Consider the following 20551-nt stretch of genomic DNA (forward strand, 5'->3'; position numbering starts at 1 on the left):
GGAGAAGAGATACAGAAGCAAATGCGAAGGTTTCTTGCAACTCTTCCTGCGTCGAAGCGACCATCAACCTTTGAGCTAGAATGTGATTGCCAAAGGTGAACTCATACTATGTTGGTATGCGTGCACCAACTCACCATTAATTAGGCACCATAATGGCAAGCTTTATCCTTCCACACCATATGACATATATAATGATGTTTGAGATGCTTAAGCTCACAGAGAATAATCACTATGGAAATCAACACTTGCAAAACAAGACAAACATCAGCTTGTTCTATTCAACATTTTCTTCAAAGATAACAGACACATACTTACGATTTCGATTCAAACGGTAAAATTTTGTAGTTCTGTGATCTAGATACAAAAGTATTTCCAGATATAACTTTCGACTAATTTGATTTTGAATAACCAAGAAAATAATATCCCATTAAGCCTCTGGAAGGCATTTATCATATCCAGGCAGTATCTAGAATTGAACTGGGAGTGTAGTCAAGAATGCCAAAGGATAGGGTGAAGTGGATTTACCAAAAAGAGAACACCAAGGTGGAAGTTTCTCGAGAACGCTCTCGACTTCTGGTGTGATTTTGCTCACGTCGGTTCGGAGTTTCAAGAGCAGAGGAGAGGCTCCTGATTCATATGATTTTTGTGATTGATGTGTCGTGTTGCTCAACCAGAAGAGATTCAAACGGAATTTTGTCGGAGAATTCTTTCCACCAGAAAACTGGATAAAATGCCATCCATCAACCTCACTCTTGTCGCCAAGTGGTACCAGTTCTTCTGAGTCAGCTGTTCATGCACGCATTTCCACAGCAGTTAGTGATGCAAATACAGTTGATTGAGAACATAACTATCTGAACTGCTTAATCCTTTCACCATACAATAAAGTAGATGTTACAGATTGAAGGTGCTAATATAGGTAGAGCGAGATAAATAGTCATCTAAGATGGATTCTTCATAGGGTTCCTTCTGAGTTGTCAGGTCACATAAGAATAAAGGATAAACAGTGTCTCTGTTATTGTTCATCTACTGTAAAAGTTCGTCAATAACAAGAAAATAAAGAGCTGGTATTTCCATGAAAGATCATACTCACATGTAGCAAATTGCTCAAGAAATAAAAATAAACTGCTGCAAACAAAGATTAAAAAAATTACACTTTTGGAAATAAACTCAGCAAGAGATGTGTCGATAACTTACATTCTAATGCAAACTGATCTAATATCAAGATTTTTTTTTTCAAATGATAAGTGGCGAAGGTGGAATTCGAGCTCAGGACTTTATGCTAAACTGTAAAAATCTAATATCAAGGTTTCAAATGCTTGTTGGGCCGATCCATATTGACTGGTATTTTATTGATCCGACCAAACATACCATGCCATATAGGCCGGCACTGGTTGGTATTTCTTTTTTTTCTTCTTTTGTTTTTTTCCCATGATACCAAGTGGTTCACGTTGAAAAACCATTCAATATACCAAGTTTGATATCCATTTTTTCGATGTAATAATACAAAAAATCTAGTATGATCATATAAAATATATAGTGTTTTGCTCATTTTATCTTCCAAAGAATTATATAACAGATTTGGCAAAGCCTTTGAAAGCACAAGTATCAGTATAAACTATTTTATACCCCAATCAGAAAGACTTAGCTGATGCTACTGGCCTCTATTAAACTGCTCCTTACCTTCAAATGTGAAGTCTCTGATTTCTTCTCTATTGATTGCAAGCGACCAGCGTTTTGAAATTTTGGTGTCAATAAATATTCCTGTTTTTCTGGCTCCTGATGCAATAGAATCATGTTCAACATGGACTATGGGAATGTCTGATTTACTCCATCCACTTCCCGAATCCTTGGAACTCCAACAGCCATATTTCACAGTAAAAGAAACAAAATCAATAGTTTTATTCCGTCCACAAGTGAATTCTTCATCCTTCAAATTCTTCACTTCCTCTGTCAACTTTCCAGGAGTCAAAGAAGATAAGGAAATGAAAGATGATGCATCCTGATTTTCAGAGTTTCCTTTTGTCTTCACTACATGCACAACCTGACACATAATCACAATTAGCAGAAAAGTGATAACTACAAGTTGCACAAGTGAAAAGGAATATTTTATTCTACTAGGTTGTCCTACAGTTGAACTTATCCAAAAAGAAGAAGATAAGTACTGTAATGCTAGGTGGAAGTTAACAATTAGTTAAAAACAGAATACTCTTGTCATGCTGACTCATCGTATAGATGAAAAGACTTGAGATAGTATCAGCATGTGTCATTCTGAACTGTGGTAGAGGTGCCAATACATGGCTGAGCTAATTTTTGGCATGTGAATACTGGCATAACAGTGAGTCAATGGGCATGGTATTAGAGCATAATGCACTAAAAATGATGTTGGCAGACCCCGTGTCATACAACAACAATCCTTGGGTTGACCACAGTGCATCAGTTGATCAGAATATGAAAGAAAATAACATTATATTTTCCTAGCAATTTAAAGGGCTTTTAATTTTAAAATAAAACCAGCTTTTGTAGTCTCTTTGTAAATGGCATTGATGGTCACTTCTTGTTGGTGTTTATAGTGTCATGGTAACTCCTAGACAAGTGGATTTGACATTGACCTTAAAGAGTAGAGAACCTATAGTGATGCCACTGGAGTGTTCCTCCAAAGAAATCAGCTTAAGAACCTAATTCTATTTCATTCTTCTCACAAAGTACCCTTTACTCCTTTCTAATATTTCACACACCAAAAAAAGTCTAGGATTAAGAAAAAGTTAGCCTCACACTAATACTTGAAATCAAGGACCGATACACGGACCGCTCACTACCCGGCAGTACCATTGATCTAGCCCCGTATCGTCCGAAACGGGGCGTCCAATACAAGGTTGTATCGCCCGAACAGGTTGATAACAATCGATTTCGACTATCGCCGCCCGCTACCGGGCGGTATCAGCCTGGCTACAGAGAGGGAATAAGAAGCGTTGAGGAAGAAGAGGGAGAAGGCGCTTGAAGAAGAGGGAGAATCGAGAGAACCATGACACTTCCCGATTCGGCGCCGCCCTCCCTCAACGATCCCGATCCAAGAGGTAACAGAGAGGCGATGGCTTGGCTTCTTCTTCGCCGCGTTATTCGCTGAAGGCCGAAGACGCATGAGGCCTTCGCCGCATTCTTCGGAGACATATGCAGCCTTCGACATCTTCGCCGAACGCCGCAGATGAGGAGAAGAAAAGGAGGCAACGTGCGCCTCCTTTTTTATATTTTTACATTATATTATATTATATTATATTATATATATATATATATATATACCAAGCAGTACACCCTGGCATACCGCTCGGTACACCTGTACCTTACCATATCGAGCAAAGCTTGAAACGCCATTACGGTAAGAGATTAAGAACCTTGCTTGAAATATTTTTGTATCATCAAGTCTTTACTCTAGCAGCTCACACATAATCATAACAGCATACTTAGAGATTGATAATTTAGGATGACATCGAATCATCCTTGACTAAGCTTAGATTTGTTCATGCTTCACTATAAACTAATCCCAAATAATTTTTTATCAAACTCAAAGTGTCGCACAGTTCAAGAGCTTAAATGAAATAACTTTAAAAGGATGAACATGAGTATATTAATAAACAGTAATCTTTTATGTAACCAAGCTTGGTTAGAGCAAATCTAAAGCACAAAATCAAATTGAAAGCCTAATTCAAACCTCTGTAATATATTCATGCAAACAATTGACATTATATTTCAACTAGGAAGAACTGTATTTTGAGCTTCTAAAAGATAAGCCTAATAGCGTGAGAAGCACTACCCTTCTAGAGATTGGTTATGGTGCTTCCCTCAAGTTAGACAGTCTGGCAAGGAAATTTTAGATGGAAATACAGAAAATGCACAAGATGGTTTAGCTGGTAAAGATGTCATTTATGTGAACCTAATAATTAGAAAGTTCACAATGGCTCGGATTTTCAATACTTCAAAAATTAAAATGAAAAAAGACGTCAAAAATCTTGCCTCATTACTCACTATTCTTTATACTGTTTATCTTTAGAGAAGGAAAAAAGATTGATTTACTTAAACATGAACATAAGAGCTTGTAGACACAGGATTTTTTAACTAATTTTCTAGAAAATTCTTTTACATATATGGAAGGATACAATTTCCTCCAGAGGTTAGGGCTCATTTTGGTTCTAAGTAGGATTTACACTAATGATCGGCTACAGGTGCAAAGACTTAACAAACTTCTTATTAGAATATGTCATGTCTTGCCAAACCGATGAGAAACAATAGTCATTTATCTATATATGTATTTTTCAATTTTCTTAAAAAAATTAAAACTAAAATGTGTAAGTAATCAGAGAGCAGTGGGTTTAAATATGAACTATGATAAGCTCTAAACAAAAGTTTTGGGGCTACGTAAGAAAAGAGATTGAAGTATTTAGTGCTAGTTTACATTGATTTGTTTGTTTAGCCAAACAGACAACGTAAAATAGATATTTGATACTTTTGAATTAACTAAGGATATTACTTTCTAGTTTCTACAAAGCTTAATAGAGAGAAAAGAACCAAATAGTCAACCCCAAGTAGTTGAAATATTATGGCTTGTTTGTTGCTATTATCATTTAATTAGATAATGCTGAAAGCCAGAATAGTCATAATACAACTTCAGCAATGTGTTTATGCCAAAAGAAAGAAATACAAGATTCCTTCCATGTAAGCCAGACAAATGAAATACCAAACTTTTGTTGTATAGGGTTTAAACGAGCAAAAAAATTGTGAAGTTAGTTTTCACAGTTTCCCTTTGCTTGTTATAAAAAATATACCCCTTGTCTACTTTGTTTAAATTTCATACATCAACAAGATAAAGGTTAAACCAACATCATTAATAGGATCCAATCAAGCAAGCATAGCGTAAGGGTTAATCATCATGACCATTGAAAACCCAAAGTGAATAAAAATGCACAGAAAGTAGCTTACTGTGACAGCCCGAGAAATGTCTTCTGTAAACGTTGGGAGAATGCCAGTTGATACTGCAGCCAGTGCAAGGGCAAGCAGCATAAGCATTGAAAAGATCATTGGTCCTTTTGCACCTACATATAGTCTTCATAATTAAGTCCATGTTTGCAAAACAAGTTCAGAACCACCACAAAAGTAGTTTGTATGCTATAGTGCCATTTAGTCTTCGTCGGTATAGTACTGGAAGTGTAAATTTAAAAATGACTCAAACTAGTTATGAACATAACTGTCTCTCTCATCCACTGATTCTTGAATTATGCTGAACTTAGTTTGGCGATATCATAGAAAGGTTCGGAATTATCAAAAACCAAAGTAAAATTAAATGTTTAAGTGTCTTGCTAGATAACCAAATTTATTTCAGTGAGCTATTCAAGAAGAGACAGCTGACTAAGCCATCCTAGCCAGCCTGGCTTGCTCTGTGGAATCAACAGGATACATTTTGTTGAAGTGCAGTTTTAAGTTTGAACTATTAAGTGTGGAAGAGAAACCTTGCTTAAGATTTCATCTCCTCTGACAATTCATTTCTTGCGCATCAAGATTAACTTGGGATAGCTTAGCCATGATGATACCTTGGTTGATCTGAGAAGCTAAGAATACAAAAACTTTTAAAGACCAGGTCACTAATGCTAAGGCTCTCATTAGATCTACTGATCTACTGCTTAAAAGTTGGAAATCCAAAGACAACATTAAACATTTCACTTTCTTTTCTGTACCTTATAAATCTTGTGTTGTAAATTGTTGTGTGATGCCTGCTGGGCTGTAGCTTTTTGTTGCTGCCTTTTCTTACTGCTCATTTTCTTTCCATCATGTAACTTTCAGTTAGTGAAATTAGTTTGGATAGCCCCTATCTATCTGTTGGCTTAAAAAATAATAAAACATAATTCAATTGTTAAAGCTGAATGTATAGTCCTCATCTATCTGTTGTCTGAATATAGATAATACAACATATCAATCAGTTAATTTGTTGAAGATGAATGTATAGTCCCTATTTATCTGCTACCTGAAAAGATAATAAAATATATCAATCATTTAATTGTTAAAGCTGATTGCAAGGTTAACCGTGAATGTCAACAAGGTAGTAACAAAAAAGGTAAGCAAATAAGGTCCAAGAGAAGTCCTCTGCATGATAATTTTATGCAGGAGAAGAATAGAAATCATAGTTTATGCAATTAGAACTAAGAAAGATAAATAACTACCTGAGAGATGAATATATGAAAGAAGGTATACCAGCATAAGACAAACAATTGCTGAAACAAATACAGCAACTATGACATTGCCAAGCCAGTCAGGTCTGCTACCTGGGTTCCTGCATGTCAATCATAAGACAATTAAAACATTTATAAGAGTGAGAGAAGATTGTTTATAAGAGTGAGAGAAGATTCAAAAAGTATATAACAAAGAAGTGTTCCAATGTTATTATAATTAATTCAGAATAGAAAGAAAAGGAATCCAAGAGACAGATATCCAGTTGAAACCAAGGAATTCAATTTTGTGTACCAAACATAGATAACACCATAGCCAGACCGGTATAGGTCAGATCCATGCTGACATACCAACACACTATAATTCTTTTAAAGAAAATACTCCTAAAGATAGGGATGTTGAAATTTTACCTTTCTGACCGGACAATGATTCCAACTAATATGCCAACCAATCGAATCATCATCCCAGAAGAGAACAGAATAGGCATTGCTAAACCCAAAATCAGTGTCACAATTTTGAGCTGCTTTGGTGATCGTAATGGGGATAATGTTGCTTCCATCAAACCATCTAAGAAAACAAAGACAATATGTAAATACAGTGAATAATATAAGTTTAAGGGGCTTAAGAGTTCTTAGACTTACAAGCAAAAGCTGGTGGAACTAACCAAACAAGGGCCACAAAGGAGGACCCAACCTTGTAGAAGTTGCCAATTATAAGAAGTATTAGCCACTGAATAAAACCAGCTTTGAAAAGCCACCTTTCAGTCTCCAACTTTATTAAATTTTCCAGAGTGTTGGATGCTACTGTAGGCACTCTTTTGGAAAAAGTGCATCTCAAATACCTACTGATGCAAAGAAAGCCCAGATGTTGACCAGTCAATGCCCCAAGTACTGCAGGTGCGCCGAATAAGCCAATAACTAACCATGGGTTTGCAATATATGGTACAGGTGAGGTGGAAATCAAGGGTATGAGAAAAGAAACCATTATTGATAAGCTTAGAGAACAAATCCACATGAGCAAAATGCTAAAACACGATAATCCAAATGTCATAGCACCATGATAGCCACCCATAATAAGAGATGTTGTCCATATAAGAAGTGATTGCAATATCACTGAGTTATGCAGCATTGTTGCAAGTCGTTGCGAGTAGACAACCATGTATGTACCCTACAGAGTTTTCCAATTTAAGTATCAAATTAATTAGAAATATGAAAATTACGTAACCCCAAACACACCAATGTTCAAGATGATCAAATGTGACTTAATTTAAAACATTTTGGCATAAGAGATAAATATAAATTTTATATCAAAAATGAATTATCAATAAAAAGGTTTATAAATCTCATAAGAGACATACTTTTGTCATCTTTAGTCTTTACCACACAGAGCAACTAGAATCAGAGCCTAATCATTTTGAATATAAGTTGAACTGGTGTTTACCCATTCTTAAACAAAGCTTCCAAAACAAATGTATTTATTGTGAAATCTCCATCTTGACTGTCATCAGAAGATCAACACTCAAGGAAAAATTCCTTCGAAGAAGCATTCACAAAGCATCCGACAAGCATACCAAAAATACCCCTTGTCACTGATTATTCAGAACTTCAGATACTTTAAGAGATGCACATATGACAAATGTTCAAAGAGTACAAGACCCTGAGTTTTTAAAAAGAGTGACAAGTGACAACTGTCTTTCTGAGTATTTCCAATTGACAGTTTAACTAAAAGTTTTCATGGCTATACTAACAAAATAAGCTTTCATTCGATATACATCAAAAGACATCCCAAAACAAAATGTTAAAATGTTATCTAGTATATAGAGGACCTTTCATTTTCTTGGTTCACTAGTACATGGAGGACTGTTAGGGAAGTGAGCCATTAATGAGAAACTGCAAGACCAACACTAAAAGGACCAACCAAATAGATCATTCTTTAGATAAATTAGGTTAAAGGCTGGAAAATCACCCAATGTGCATGAATTTACAGGAAGCTTTAAGTAATAATTACCGTACCAGGATATCAAAAAAGATAGATTGGCTTTGAACAATGCCATCCTTTTTCACTTCCATTTTATTTTGGAGATTTGTTGACATAGCAGATTGAATTAGAAATGCCAGCATGTTTTCTCCCAGATGTTGAAGAGATCCTGGCTTCAAAAGCTTCAATTTGTCATTCTGCATAGATTGTTACAGAAAAATATCAGTAACTCATATTTGAATTGAAAAATATTACCCTAGACTATTGGTAAAAGATAAAAATGGTCCAATACACTAATCCTAATTACATGGACTACAGAGAAAGAAGGTCTATTATTTTTATAATCCTAGTACCAATTCCACTAACATAAGTTGTGATACCTTTTTTATGAACATAAAGTTTGGGATTAGACTCTAAATGCACAAGGTGCTTCAGCTCCTGTGTCAAATAATATAACTACATTAGTATATTTGATAACTCCAATGGAAGTTCCACCAAGACTCCAATGCTTAAAAAATCTCAACATGGCATCAGAACTCAGTAATCCAAATGATATATTACATGAGCAAAGCCAATTGGCAATCACTGTGTCTGGATTGAAGATCAAAACTTGGGTCAAAGTTTAATATAAACTATGTGAAATTAAAGAGGGGCTGTGCTGCAAGCCTGCAACAAGTGATGCAAACAAGTGAACCACCTTCTCATGATTACAAGTCAACCCTCAAAAAGTAAAGGAACATGATTGAATTACACATGAACATGTTAAGCCTTAAAGGGTAAGGGGAAGATGATCAAACCACATATGCAAGAGGAAGAAGTTATGAAAGAAAATACATGTGTGAAACAGGAGTGAGGATTAGTCACACACTGCTAAGAGATAAAAGAGTCAGATTTCATATATGTGAGTTGACCCAATACATAGCAGGTTAAATTTTTAAATGGCATTAGTGTTCAACCACTTTGTATTGTAGCCCAGACCAATTTGACCTAAATACGAATATGTTAAGATAATGATTTCAAATACTAATCATACTTACTCTACAAAGTAATAACAGCATGATCAAATCAATTAGTTGCCAAAAGAAATTGCAAAATGAAAAAGAAGAAGACAAAGTTCATTTGACAAGTTTGCTTGTGAAAATGCAATAATTGTACTCAATGAATAGCTGAAGTTCCTTTGTCGAAAAATTGAACCTTCTATCAGACTGACTATAAGTCAAGTGAAACATAAAAGGCAAGAATCGAAATAGCAATTATTTAATTGTTCAAATAATTGAACTATAAAACGACCTAAATACCGCAAATGCAACCACATGTTATATTGTACAACATCAAATATCATGCTCCTAGTTTCATGGTAGGTAGTAAATAAAAAAAAAAAGAAAATCAAACCCAAGTAGAAATAACTGGTGCTGACATCTAGACTTTATATTGTATTAGTGACAGTGGAGGCAACTATGATGCTACTTACCATTAGACCCACATATTTCCAGTGAAGTTGCATCTTACTCTGCAACTAGCAAGTCAAATTTATTTCATGACATGAACAAATATTAAAATCTCAGTTGGGTACCAATACCATTCAGCAGCCAAACAAGTATGGTACATGGACCATACAGTTTACAGTGGATCAATACGAGTTGGTATCGGCTGAACCACTACAAATAGAGTGAAAGAAAGAGAAGAGCAAGGTTCATCTTACCGGCCCGTACTAGTGTACCGGCCGGCCAACGGTATGGTACATACCACTTCATACCAACTTATCGTGTGTTGATATGGCGAGGCATAATGACGCCACGAAAAAATGATCAAAAATAGCTCCAAAATTCCTTAAAAAATAGAAAAAAATTATATTAGAATTTTTAAGTTGAAAATAAATATAAATTTAGTATAATTTTAGCAAAAATAATCTAAGTTAGGAAAGAATAATGACACATATCTTTTTCGGATTTTAAGTACCTTTGTGGTATGCTCTGGATTGTCCTTCCGTTAATATTGAATTATTTTTAAAAAAATGATTTGAATTGTTATATTATTTGTTAAACAACTTAAACCTTAATATTCAAGGGAATCAAGTAATCGATCGATGGATATACCTAGTTCTACCACCAAAAATAACGACGGGACTCCACGAGCGATGGATCGGAGTCTTCGATCCTATATATTTGTATATCAATTTGATGTATTTGTCAAACTCAATCCCAAAATTGATCCCTCGACACAGTATACTGATACACCGTATGTCATTGGTGCATCAATATAATGATAGTCGTAGTTTGATTGTCGTGAACTACATGTTTCTGAGACGGCTCCTCAAGCAAGTACGATTATGGCACGTAATGGTGCGGAGTATCGAGAATGTCAGAACTTTTACTTTTGCCATTGATCTACTGCTCTATATCATAAGATCGATCAGAGTAGCAACTCTGAGAAGATGAGTTAGAGAGAGTGCAAAGGGAAGATAATGGGGTGTAGAAAGGGTTTAAAAACCCTTCAATCTCGTTCAAACGATCAAATGGACCGTTTGAATTCAACGAATCCCAGCCACTAATAGGTATCAATTGAAATTCGATCGTTACCAATCGATACATGTCAATAATGGTCGGATTTCGACCATTATGGCTAATACAAACCGCATATCGAGTAATACGAGGTCCCTTGTTATGGAATGCCCAGTACAGGGCAGTCCACGTGTCGGTCCCTTATCGGACCAGTACGTACTGTCTATACCAAGGTCTGCCATACCAGATCGTACCGCCCGGTACCGGTCCGCACTGTAGCACTGTGCTCGGTACACCTGAGTGTACCGAGCAGTACACCGTACCGTACCGATACCGAGCCCAGGTCGAAACGTTGGTATGGTATGGTACGACAGACCCTGGTCTATATCACCCGATACAGATCAGCATGACAAACCATAGAGGAGAGGAGGCGAAGGAGGTTAAGATATGATACAAAACCATGTGATGAGAAGATGGTGACATGGTGATGTGGAGTGGAAGAAGAGTGGCAGCAGCAGGGAAATTGAGTGGAAGGAGAAGAATTAAAGCAAAAGAGAGAAAAAGTAGACAAGGTTAAAAAGGTAAGATAGGTACCAATATCGAAATATAGGCTTGTCACCTGGTACAATTTAGATATCAGGCAGCTTATCATCTACTAAGCTCAATGTGATAAGCTTATCAGACAGCTAAATTCTGGATCAGGAAAAATTGCCCAGTCCATGTACTGATCGGCCATCAGACTGATAAAGTCTTATTTGTACCAGACCAATACAGTTGAAGCTTTAATCTTTGGAAATGCCATTGCTGATGTCATCATAAGTCATCTAATAGAGATGGGTGTTATCAGTTTAAAGTGCCAATCAAACCGGTACATACTGACTGGTATATACCAGTACGACCAATGAATCGTCAGTGAACATGCAACTAAGTACCACTTGGTATACCACTCTATTTTACTTCTTAATTAATTTTTTGGCAATATCAAGTGGTGCATCCTGACATACTGTCTAGGATCTTAGCACTGTATTGTCCAATTGGTGGTTGAGATCATCAGTGACTAGTATTTAAAACCTTTGGTACGGCTACTTTGTCTGGGTACAATTCCTAACAACATTTGGTCTGCCATAATCAAAAGTAAATCTGAGATAACATTAATCATGTTACAAAGAGTCATGTTGTACTACACGAACTACATTATTTACTGTTACTACATTATTCATAAATTCAATCATTTATGAATATTAATAATCCTTGCCCAATATTGACTGAAAATATATCGCTGGAAGTTCTGGCCTGAAGGCTCACTTTAAAAGTTATATAGGAGCTAATGTTCCCAAGGGTCTCTTGACTAAAGAATCCTGAGAAGAACTTCCTCTGAAGGAAACCAAAGAATAGAAGTCTCATGCTACGTGTGGTACACAATAGAGACACAAAAATCAAATCATGCTGTTAATCTAGTTGAATCTACTATATGTTCCTTTTAAATCACAGTGATATGAAAACAAGCTTCACGTGTCAAACTCATAATAAGCAACTTCATAAGCATTATACATGTGACTTATACCGCAGCTCCCATGGATAGCCACATTATGTTTGTAAATGCTATCAACATCTAGAAGCTACCGTTCTAGAAAGTAATGATAATGTGTAGCAGACCAACCATCATGAGTAATAAGCAAATTATACAACAGGTACAGAGTCTACAGACAAGGATCTTTAGCTAGCTCTGACATATAAAAAGTCACCCTAAGCATATTTCAAAAATTAACATCATAGAAGTTAATTGACAAATGCACATGCTATACCACTAAAAGGGAATAAACATTCTGTTTACTGGACTGCAGACCAAGATTTTGAGGACCAAGAAACATACCTTTGTATGGTAAATAGCAGTAGCATCTGTATATGCAAAATCAAGTCCAGAAAGACCGCCAACTTCTTCATACACCTGAAAGTCTGTAGCAGATTGTATTGCACCAGAATGAAAGAGATCCTGCAGATCAACAACTTGAACTCAAATTATAAAAAAATGCAACTGCAAGATGATAACGTGCATGAAAGAAACACTCAGACTAGGTAAAGCAAAAACAACTAAAGGGCAGTTAATATATATGCCTAGAGAATATATATCATAAAGCATCACATTTTTCATGTGAACTATTATCGTATGTTTATCGTGGTAGCTTCTATTCTATTTATTCAAGGTTCTTATGTGCGGTGTTAGAACATTCCTATGGAAGTTCTGTTACTTCCACACCTGTCAATTTGCATGACCTGAAATATCAAATACTATGTTAAATTGAATAACAAACATGCTTCTATTTAAAGTTCAAAACCAGTCATCTTGTCGGTACGGCCTGGTATTTGCTGGTTCGAGTGTGAATTAGTACACGGACAGCCAGTCTTCGCCTGACTTAAGTTCAAAACCATCAATCATAGTCACATTACCAAGCATACCACCCTAATTAATAATTAAAACCAGGTGCACCCGATGGTAAGCCTACCACCTGGTAACCTATCATTTTCTATTTTTTTTACAGTTTTTTTATAATTCATGTGCTCTCTCTTTCCCCTCCCATTGTCTCCCGGATGCAATTTGGATTTCAAAGTCAGATCATTCAATTCATTAAAGCAATCCAACTTCTCAATTTTTCCCAATTGACCTATCATGGTGATATCAAAGTGAAAGGAAATTGTGTAATTTTAACGTAGAACAAGAGATCAGGTGCAGAAAAGAAAGAAGATAAAATGATGATGACATATTTACAACTCAGCAAAAACAAAATCCTGACCTGTGCAATAACTAGACCAGATGGGTACTTTGAGACCTTGGCATAAGTTTCAAGAGCCCATGGCACTGAACCACCCTGTAGATGAGTACAGGTTTCATTCAGTAAACAACTGAACAGATAACAAGCTACGAAGGAGATTGGAGAGGAATAACCCTAGACGCTGAGTAGAAGAGGAACAAAGAAATAAAATGAAGCAATAGAAGCTTAAATCCATATATATCAGCTAAGAAAAGGAATCATATTCTATTCAATAACAGCACAATAAGAGTCATTGTGTGTACAAAACCTGAAAAACAATGGATTTTCCACCAATCCCCATAGCTTCCAGATCTACTACAAATCTAATGGTGCTCCTCCATGGATGCTGAAAGAATAATACATAGATCTTATTATGAAGGACTAATAAACTTTCTCTTAAAGAAAAGAAAAGTAATTTTATTAAAATGTTCACCTTTCAAAAAAACATCAAGCATAAGATTATTCAGCTTCACAAGTTTTCTTCAGTAACAAAATTTTATTTTGCTTGTAAAGAGTTACTCATGCATGCCAATGGCCTTTTGGTGAAACTTAAAGCAACAAGAAGGCTAGAATTCAGATTATAAAAATTTAAAATCACGAATAGAAAGATATTAACGATGTCTTGCGGCTGCACTTGCTCAAGGATTGCATGCTGCAACAAGTTCAAGTCGGCATGCATCTTTCCAGTGATTGTAGCAGTAAGAATGTGACACCACTTCATTAGTCTAGCACTAAAGCCCATGCTGATTCATGCCAACAACAGATACATATATCAAAACCAAACATTTGGCTATAATTTATTTGCTAAACAGAAAAGAAAGTAGAGTGGAATGAGAGTAGCCCAAAGCAGATATTAATGATGTTTTATAGGTGCACTATATAAGGGATTCCATGTTGCAATCATTCCAGACTGTTCATGCAGGCATGTACTTTGCCGCTAAAACTTGGCTTCGTGCACATGCAACCAATAATTTGACATAGAGCCTTATGCCTAAACAAAGTCAGTAAGGATCAGAAACGTAAAGGCCTTCACGTTTAGTAGGAATATATTTTATAGGAAAGAAAAAGAAACTTCCATTTTACATACCAATGTTATAGAGTTAAAGATCAATGTGTTGTTGCAGATAGAACACATACATAAACCAACGCCTGGCTGAGCACCTTGTAGTTTACTTCATACCATACATCAATCAACACTTAGAAATTAGAATCCTGAATCTTTTTCACCGAAGGACCTTGTAGTGTAAAGATCACTTACGTTACAGATCTCTGTTGTTATTAATTGATGTTAGTAATGCAACTGTCCTATAAAATGGTTTATTAAACTACTTTAGTTTAAGAATTCTCTACATAATTTTTCCATTTAATTTGGAAAATCAAATTTTAACTACAAAAATATAAATAAGTATTATAATTGCATACATCGCTGAAACGAGTTAGTGTCATAATTTATTAATTAACCCAATTTATTATGCACATCTTTTCTCTATTTTTAGCATAGGTGAATATAAGAAAAAGAAAGTCAACTGTGTTCTCATTTTCCAAGGAAATGCTACTCAGATGAAAATGCTGTACTCCACTTTACTAACCGAAATTTATTCTCCACAATTTTCTTCCACGACATCACTCACTATATGTACAATATCTCTTATAATATTTGATTTATCTAAGGACTATCTGAGGAGGCTGATGGTTCCTTATCACCAAGATATTCATCACTTATAAGCCAGGTTTAAATTTAAAAAAAATGGAGGAATTTGTTCATGGAAACCCAAAAAAGAACCACTTGCAAAGGAACAAACAATGACAATATTACATCATGTTCCACTTCTTTTGAATGAGATCCCTAATCCTGATATATAATGAAAATAATTGCTTAAACCAAATAAAGCTCTCTCCTAACCTGTGTTATAAAGCTGTGAGCTCCATTAAGGCCCTCTTCCTCTCCAGTATTAAAAAGAAAAATGACACCATTCTTAAATCCATGAGCCCATTGAGCAATTCCTCGAGCAAGTTCTAACATAACTCCCACACATGAGCTGCAGTCACCAGCTCCTTGCCTGGAAAAAGAAAAGAAATGATCCTTCTATTGGAAAAATATAGCAAATGATATTAATCTACATATTCAAATTCTGGAAATAAGACAATCATTTTCTTTGTGGTGTACCTTTTACATTATTAAACAATCTTATGATATTGCAAGAGAAATCCTCCCCGGTCGGCAAGTAACTAATGTGACTTATCATAGTGCTGACATCATGAAGAGTTAGAACTAAATTGTTATAAGTTGCATTGCATGAACTAATACTCGTATGTTCTAGGTAATTAGGTACATCCCTTATTCATTTTGCAGAGATCACAAAGAATGAAAATTCTAGTGTTTGTATATCTCGTTAGTATGTTGCTATCTCATTAGTTTGTTTCTTCTATTGCTTGATAACATGCCATGATAGGTTATATTGTTATAGAACTAAATAGTATCATAAAAACACAGATAAAAAGCTTACGATGAGAAAACTGTGTCAATGTGTGAGGAAACCAGAATAACATTATCTTCTGCTTCAGGCAGGTACTTAGGCAAGATTCTCAAGACAACATGCTTCAGATCTGAATATACAAGTGTTTTCCCCTTGAAGAGACCTTTGGAGAGATGATTTGCGGCAGTCTCCGCATGGAAGAGATCCACCTGAACATCAACCTCCCAATGAGCTGTCTTCTGAATCTTCTCTGTTGCTGCAAAAACATACTATTGGAGAAGAATACATAAAGCCCTACCATCAACACATGGCTAAATGACAAAAGACAGATATGCAGAAATGAAGGAAGATAGGCAGCATATGAAGTCATAACCATATCATTGTAATTCTTTATAAGTTTAATGCAATGATGACAACATCAAATTTTAGGCGTCATTACATAATTAAACAATTAAAAACCCCAAAATAAGTAATATAGAAGTGCCTGTATTGATTTCCAGTACAAACCATGATTAGCAAATACAAGCATGACCGTTAAATTATGGCGCTTTAATACACTCCCTTAACTGCTGCGTAACCATCACTCCCCTGATTGCTGTGCCTTGCTGGACCTCTGCCATCCCGCCAACCACCTGCCACCATCAGTGGTGTGAACCCCCAGGTGGTAAAACGAAACAGATGAGAGAGTGAGTGCTGGCCAACCAGTGGAACAACAGAAACCAAAGTTTCGGTTCAATTTTGGTTCATCTTAGTCCTAATATCAGCTTATATTTTCGTTCCAGTTCTGATGTCCGAAAAACTGAACCCGAGATGACACCTGGACTGAGCCAACTGAATAGGGCCCTGCCCGAATAGACACCTAAATAGAGCCATACCGAATAGAGCCATCCTTATGTTCACACCAAATGATCAATCCCATACTATGAACATAGAAATAAGAAATATCAACAGTCTTGTCTTAAAAATCATGGATCTCCCTGTACATGTCTTTTTGTCATATGCAAACCTGTTCATATTACTTAGTAATGTTCAGGTTTCCACTCTACATACTACTTGTCCAACATCTCCGATCACAATCCATGAGACATTTGACATACATGTCTACGTGATCAAGATTGGTTCGTCACTTTCTTCAATAATGTTGCTCTAACTAAGTACAACATCTAAGTTTATTTCATAAGCTTGAAACTTCTTAGCTTCTACCATGGAGGCCCCTCCAAACAATATACACAGCTTCTTATTAATCAACCATTAGCAAAAATCCACATGTGTACTTGTGTAGTACTTGGATGAGCCTCTAAGATACTATGCTGTTTCATAACCATCGAGCAAGACAACAATGACATTGCTCAACAATTGGCCTTCAATGCCATCACAAGCCAGGAAAACAAAGGTCCACAACATTCCATACTTCATAGTTCATAAGTATGAACATGGAAAACCTCAAGGGCTCCAACACAAACCAAGCTTAGTAGGATGCAGGTCAATAAGCATTGACATGGTTTGATTAGCCTCCCTTCTCATTTTAGTTGTTAAATGACCTTAAACAGAACAAAAATTGACCTAGCCAGAAAGTGTTACACAGTAAGTGTCATTTGTTCGACAAATTTGACTTTATAATTGTTGATTTTTTTCATGGAGTTTATTATAAAATTTTTGGTACTTTTAAAGAAGTTTCGATCAATGAAGTATAGTTTGAATATGTCAATATACGAGAAAAAGTTTTCATGCGTGGGTAGCATCCTATGCTATAGTGATACTTACATTGCTATAGTCTGATCAAGCAATGTTTTATACTGAATCATTCCTCTGCTTATCAGGTTACTTTCTTTGGATACACAAAAGAAAAAGAAAACAGAGAAAAAAGTCTAGGCTTATCATGGAAAATGTTAAGTCTCATTTTTTTCTTGTCAAATCCAGCTACAACTTGAGCTTAAGATAATTCTGTGGAAGATATAGTGAATCATCCTTTGTTTAGTGAAACATGATTGGTTTCACATACAATTTTTTATCACCATATTCTAAAGCAAAATAGTTGCACAAAACACGCACATACATTTTCATTCATGAAAGAGCTAACAATGTTATGATATTGAAAGACAGAAATCAGCATTGCTAAACATCAATCTCGTGTTCCTAGGCTTCCACTATACGAACCTATAAGCTGTCATGACACTGATAGATGGACAAATGAAGAATATAAATCCAGCAAACACCACACACATACATTGTTTCCTTCACAGGAAAAAAAAAGTTTGATTTTGTAAACTCCACATTTCAAATATTCACATATTTGCTTGCCGCTGTTCCATCAGCACAGAAAGTAAAAGAAAAAAAAACTACTATTGGCCCACCCATTTTACATAAAGCACAAAGTCATTGAATTTAATCGAACCAAAAAAAATCAAATCAACATTACTGACATAATCTTACAAGATACTATTCCTATAATACTGTCTAAGACAGCATTTTGTTAGAAGACATCATGAGTTGTGCAAATTAACACTTCGCTACAATATCAAATCAAAGATGTAACCAACTGTCGAGAACATATGAGAAAAGAACCTGCACTGCAAGCTCAAGAGCGTCTGAACCGACGGGATGAGGACCCAATTTGGTCAAATACTTGACATGCTCCAAAGCCGACACTTCAGAGAAACCACGCTTGCCTGCTTGCTCAGCATCGAGAGGCAAAGGTAGACTCTCGAATTGAAAATGGTAGACAGCCCAAGAGCTATTCAGGAAGAGCACAAACAAGGCCACCCATAGAAAAGCTGATCTTGCAGGTTTCCCACCTTGTTCTGTGGGACGCAGTGTTTCATCAGAAGCAGGTGGCTTAGAAGCCTCAGTCATCCGCGGCATCCTACAGGTTTATATAAAACAATGAATCAGCAGCATGCCAGAAACATCATCTGAAACACATCAGGAGGCTATCAATTCCAATTTCTAGTTATTAGCCAAAAAAAAACTCTTCTCTTCACGCAATCAATGAGTCAAATTTTAGGGTTTCTGAAGCAAAGATTAGAGATCGAGAGACGCGGAAGATGTTAAGACCAAAAAGATCCGAAGAAAAAGAAACAATCGAGTACACCAAAACGCTCGCGAGAGACGATGGGAAGGAAAGATTACTCACAGGAGCGGCTTGGGTGCGATCGGCGAGACCAAGATGGAATCAGAGCGGAAGAACACGAGGTTGCCTGTGATGCCCGTTCGTCAACGAGGTCAGGCCTTCGGATCCTGTCCAACCCTTACAATATCTATTATCCTAAACTGGTGGCCACGGACGGTATGATGCCGGTTATATGATCGGAATACTCGGTCTCAGTTAAACGAGGATAAGCACGTGCCATACACGTGATAATCCTCCCTCCTCCATACATTATATGCTGAATGCAATCCAATTCCTTTGGAAAAGCGAAAAAATGAAATACCATAAATTGTTCTCATTAAATTATAATAAATATTACGAAAATAATATTAATTCTAAAAATTATTCAGTCAACATTTTAAAGATAGTCAATATTCATCAAAATCAAATCAGAATTTTTAGATAAGTAGTCAAATAATGGGTAAACCTACGAAAACCATACTTCGAAAACATTATCGCAAATATAAAATTATATAGTAAACATATGTAATGTTCGAAAAAATATATTAATTCAATACCACAGATATGAAATACCAAAGATTTCTAGATTTTCTTTTGTATGCAATTGTTATATTATATTAACTTCGAACCAATTAGACCCAAGAAAAAACCGGGTTTATGATTTTTCACTAAATTTTATTAAATTAGAAGACATATTCAGTGAATAAAGTTGTGTATTGACTAAAAAAAAAGTGAATATTGAACTAAAAAACAGATTTAGAAGAGTCTTAGATATGATATATTTGATCAAAATCTTGATATCGTAAATTATGTTTCCTACCACTAAAATAATCACCTTGATTATAACATTGAAAAGCATCTTGCATAAATTTATTTTCATGATATTTAATATTGATAAATAATATCTCATATCCAATCATTACTATAGAAGTCCTAATCATATTGATCTACATCTAATTTTATATTCATATTAAATTTAAACCATAATATGCTTCTCCAAAAAGTGGTATGATACAAACATAGCATAAAATATTAACAAGTAGGAGTTGAACATGAGAATGTATTCCCCATCAGCAACCCCACAACAAATGCACAAGGCACTTCATGGCTTCCCTCTCTTTTCCTTTTTCCTTTCCCTTTCACTTTCTTGTGCAAAGGCCAAGACTACATCATCTGGTGTTTGGCTCCCTCCCCCTCTTGTTGTTCTCTAGTGGGCACTAGCTTTTCCTCCCTACTTGATGGTTGATGGTGATTTCTACTTCATGTCCAAGTTAACCACAGAGCTTTGTTGCCAAGCTTCAAGATTTCAAGCATCCATGGAAGGCTAATTACTGTTGTTAATCAAAAGAGACAAATTTAGTGCATTGGAATATTCCCCAAAGCACTCATCTTTAAGCATAAGATTATATTATATTATCATTGGTAGAACATAGCACTCTAATTCAAATTAAAAAAAAAATTTAA

At 35.7% G+C, this 20551-nt stretch overlaps 1 protein-coding gene across 2 annotated transcripts; it reads right to left on the bottom strand.

Annotated features, from left to right (window-relative positions):
* Nucleotides 1–213: 213 nt before the first annotated feature.
* On the bottom strand, nt 214–19268 carry LOC135583568 (uncharacterized). 2 transcript variants are annotated; one of them, XM_065152047.1, is made up of 14 exons: nt 19112–19268; nt 18544–18841; nt 16009–16247; nt 15405–15561; nt 13770–13847; nt 13484–13558; nt 12565–12684; nt 8226–8387; nt 6855–7380; nt 6624–6780; nt 6207–6316; nt 4972–5084; nt 1681–2041; nt 214–786 (listed from the first exon to the last, which is right to left on the bottom strand). In XM_065152047.1, exons 2-14 carry the CDS (start codon nt 18838–18840, stop codon nt 467–469), a joined length of 2715 nt encoding a protein of 904 aa, XP_065008119.1. In that variant the 5' UTR covers nt 18841; nt 19112–19268; the 3' UTR covers nt 214–466. The 2 variants fall into 2 exon arrangements, with proteins under 2 accessions (XP_065008119.1, XP_065008120.1); XM_065152048.1 differs by having other exon boundaries at nt 19108–19247.
* Nucleotides 19269–20551: the final 1283 nt, after the last annotated feature.

The sequence above is a fragment of the Musa acuminata genome, chromosome BXJ3-5, assembly GCF_036884655.1.
Source record: "Musa acuminata AAA Group cultivar baxijiao chromosome BXJ3-5, Cavendish_Baxijiao_AAA, whole genome shotgun sequence".
Lineage (NCBI taxonomy): Eukaryota > Viridiplantae > Streptophyta > Magnoliopsida > Zingiberales > Musaceae > Musa > Musa acuminata.

Bases quoted from the DNA above. Each gene is read 5' to 3' on its own strand.
- LOC135583568 (XM_065152047.1), bottom strand. From the start codon at position 18,840: ATGCCGCGGATGACTGAGGCTTCTAAGCCACCTGCTTCTGATGAAACA. The intron at 6,317-6,623 runs GTAAAATTTCAA...ATTGACATGCAG, and splicing joins ATCATTGTCCGGTCAGAAAG to GAACCCAGGTAGCAGACCTG. The intron at 2,042-4,971 runs GTAAGCTACTTT...ATTATGTGTCAG, and splicing joins ACATTTCTCGGGCTGTCACA to GTTGTGCATGTAGTGAAGAC.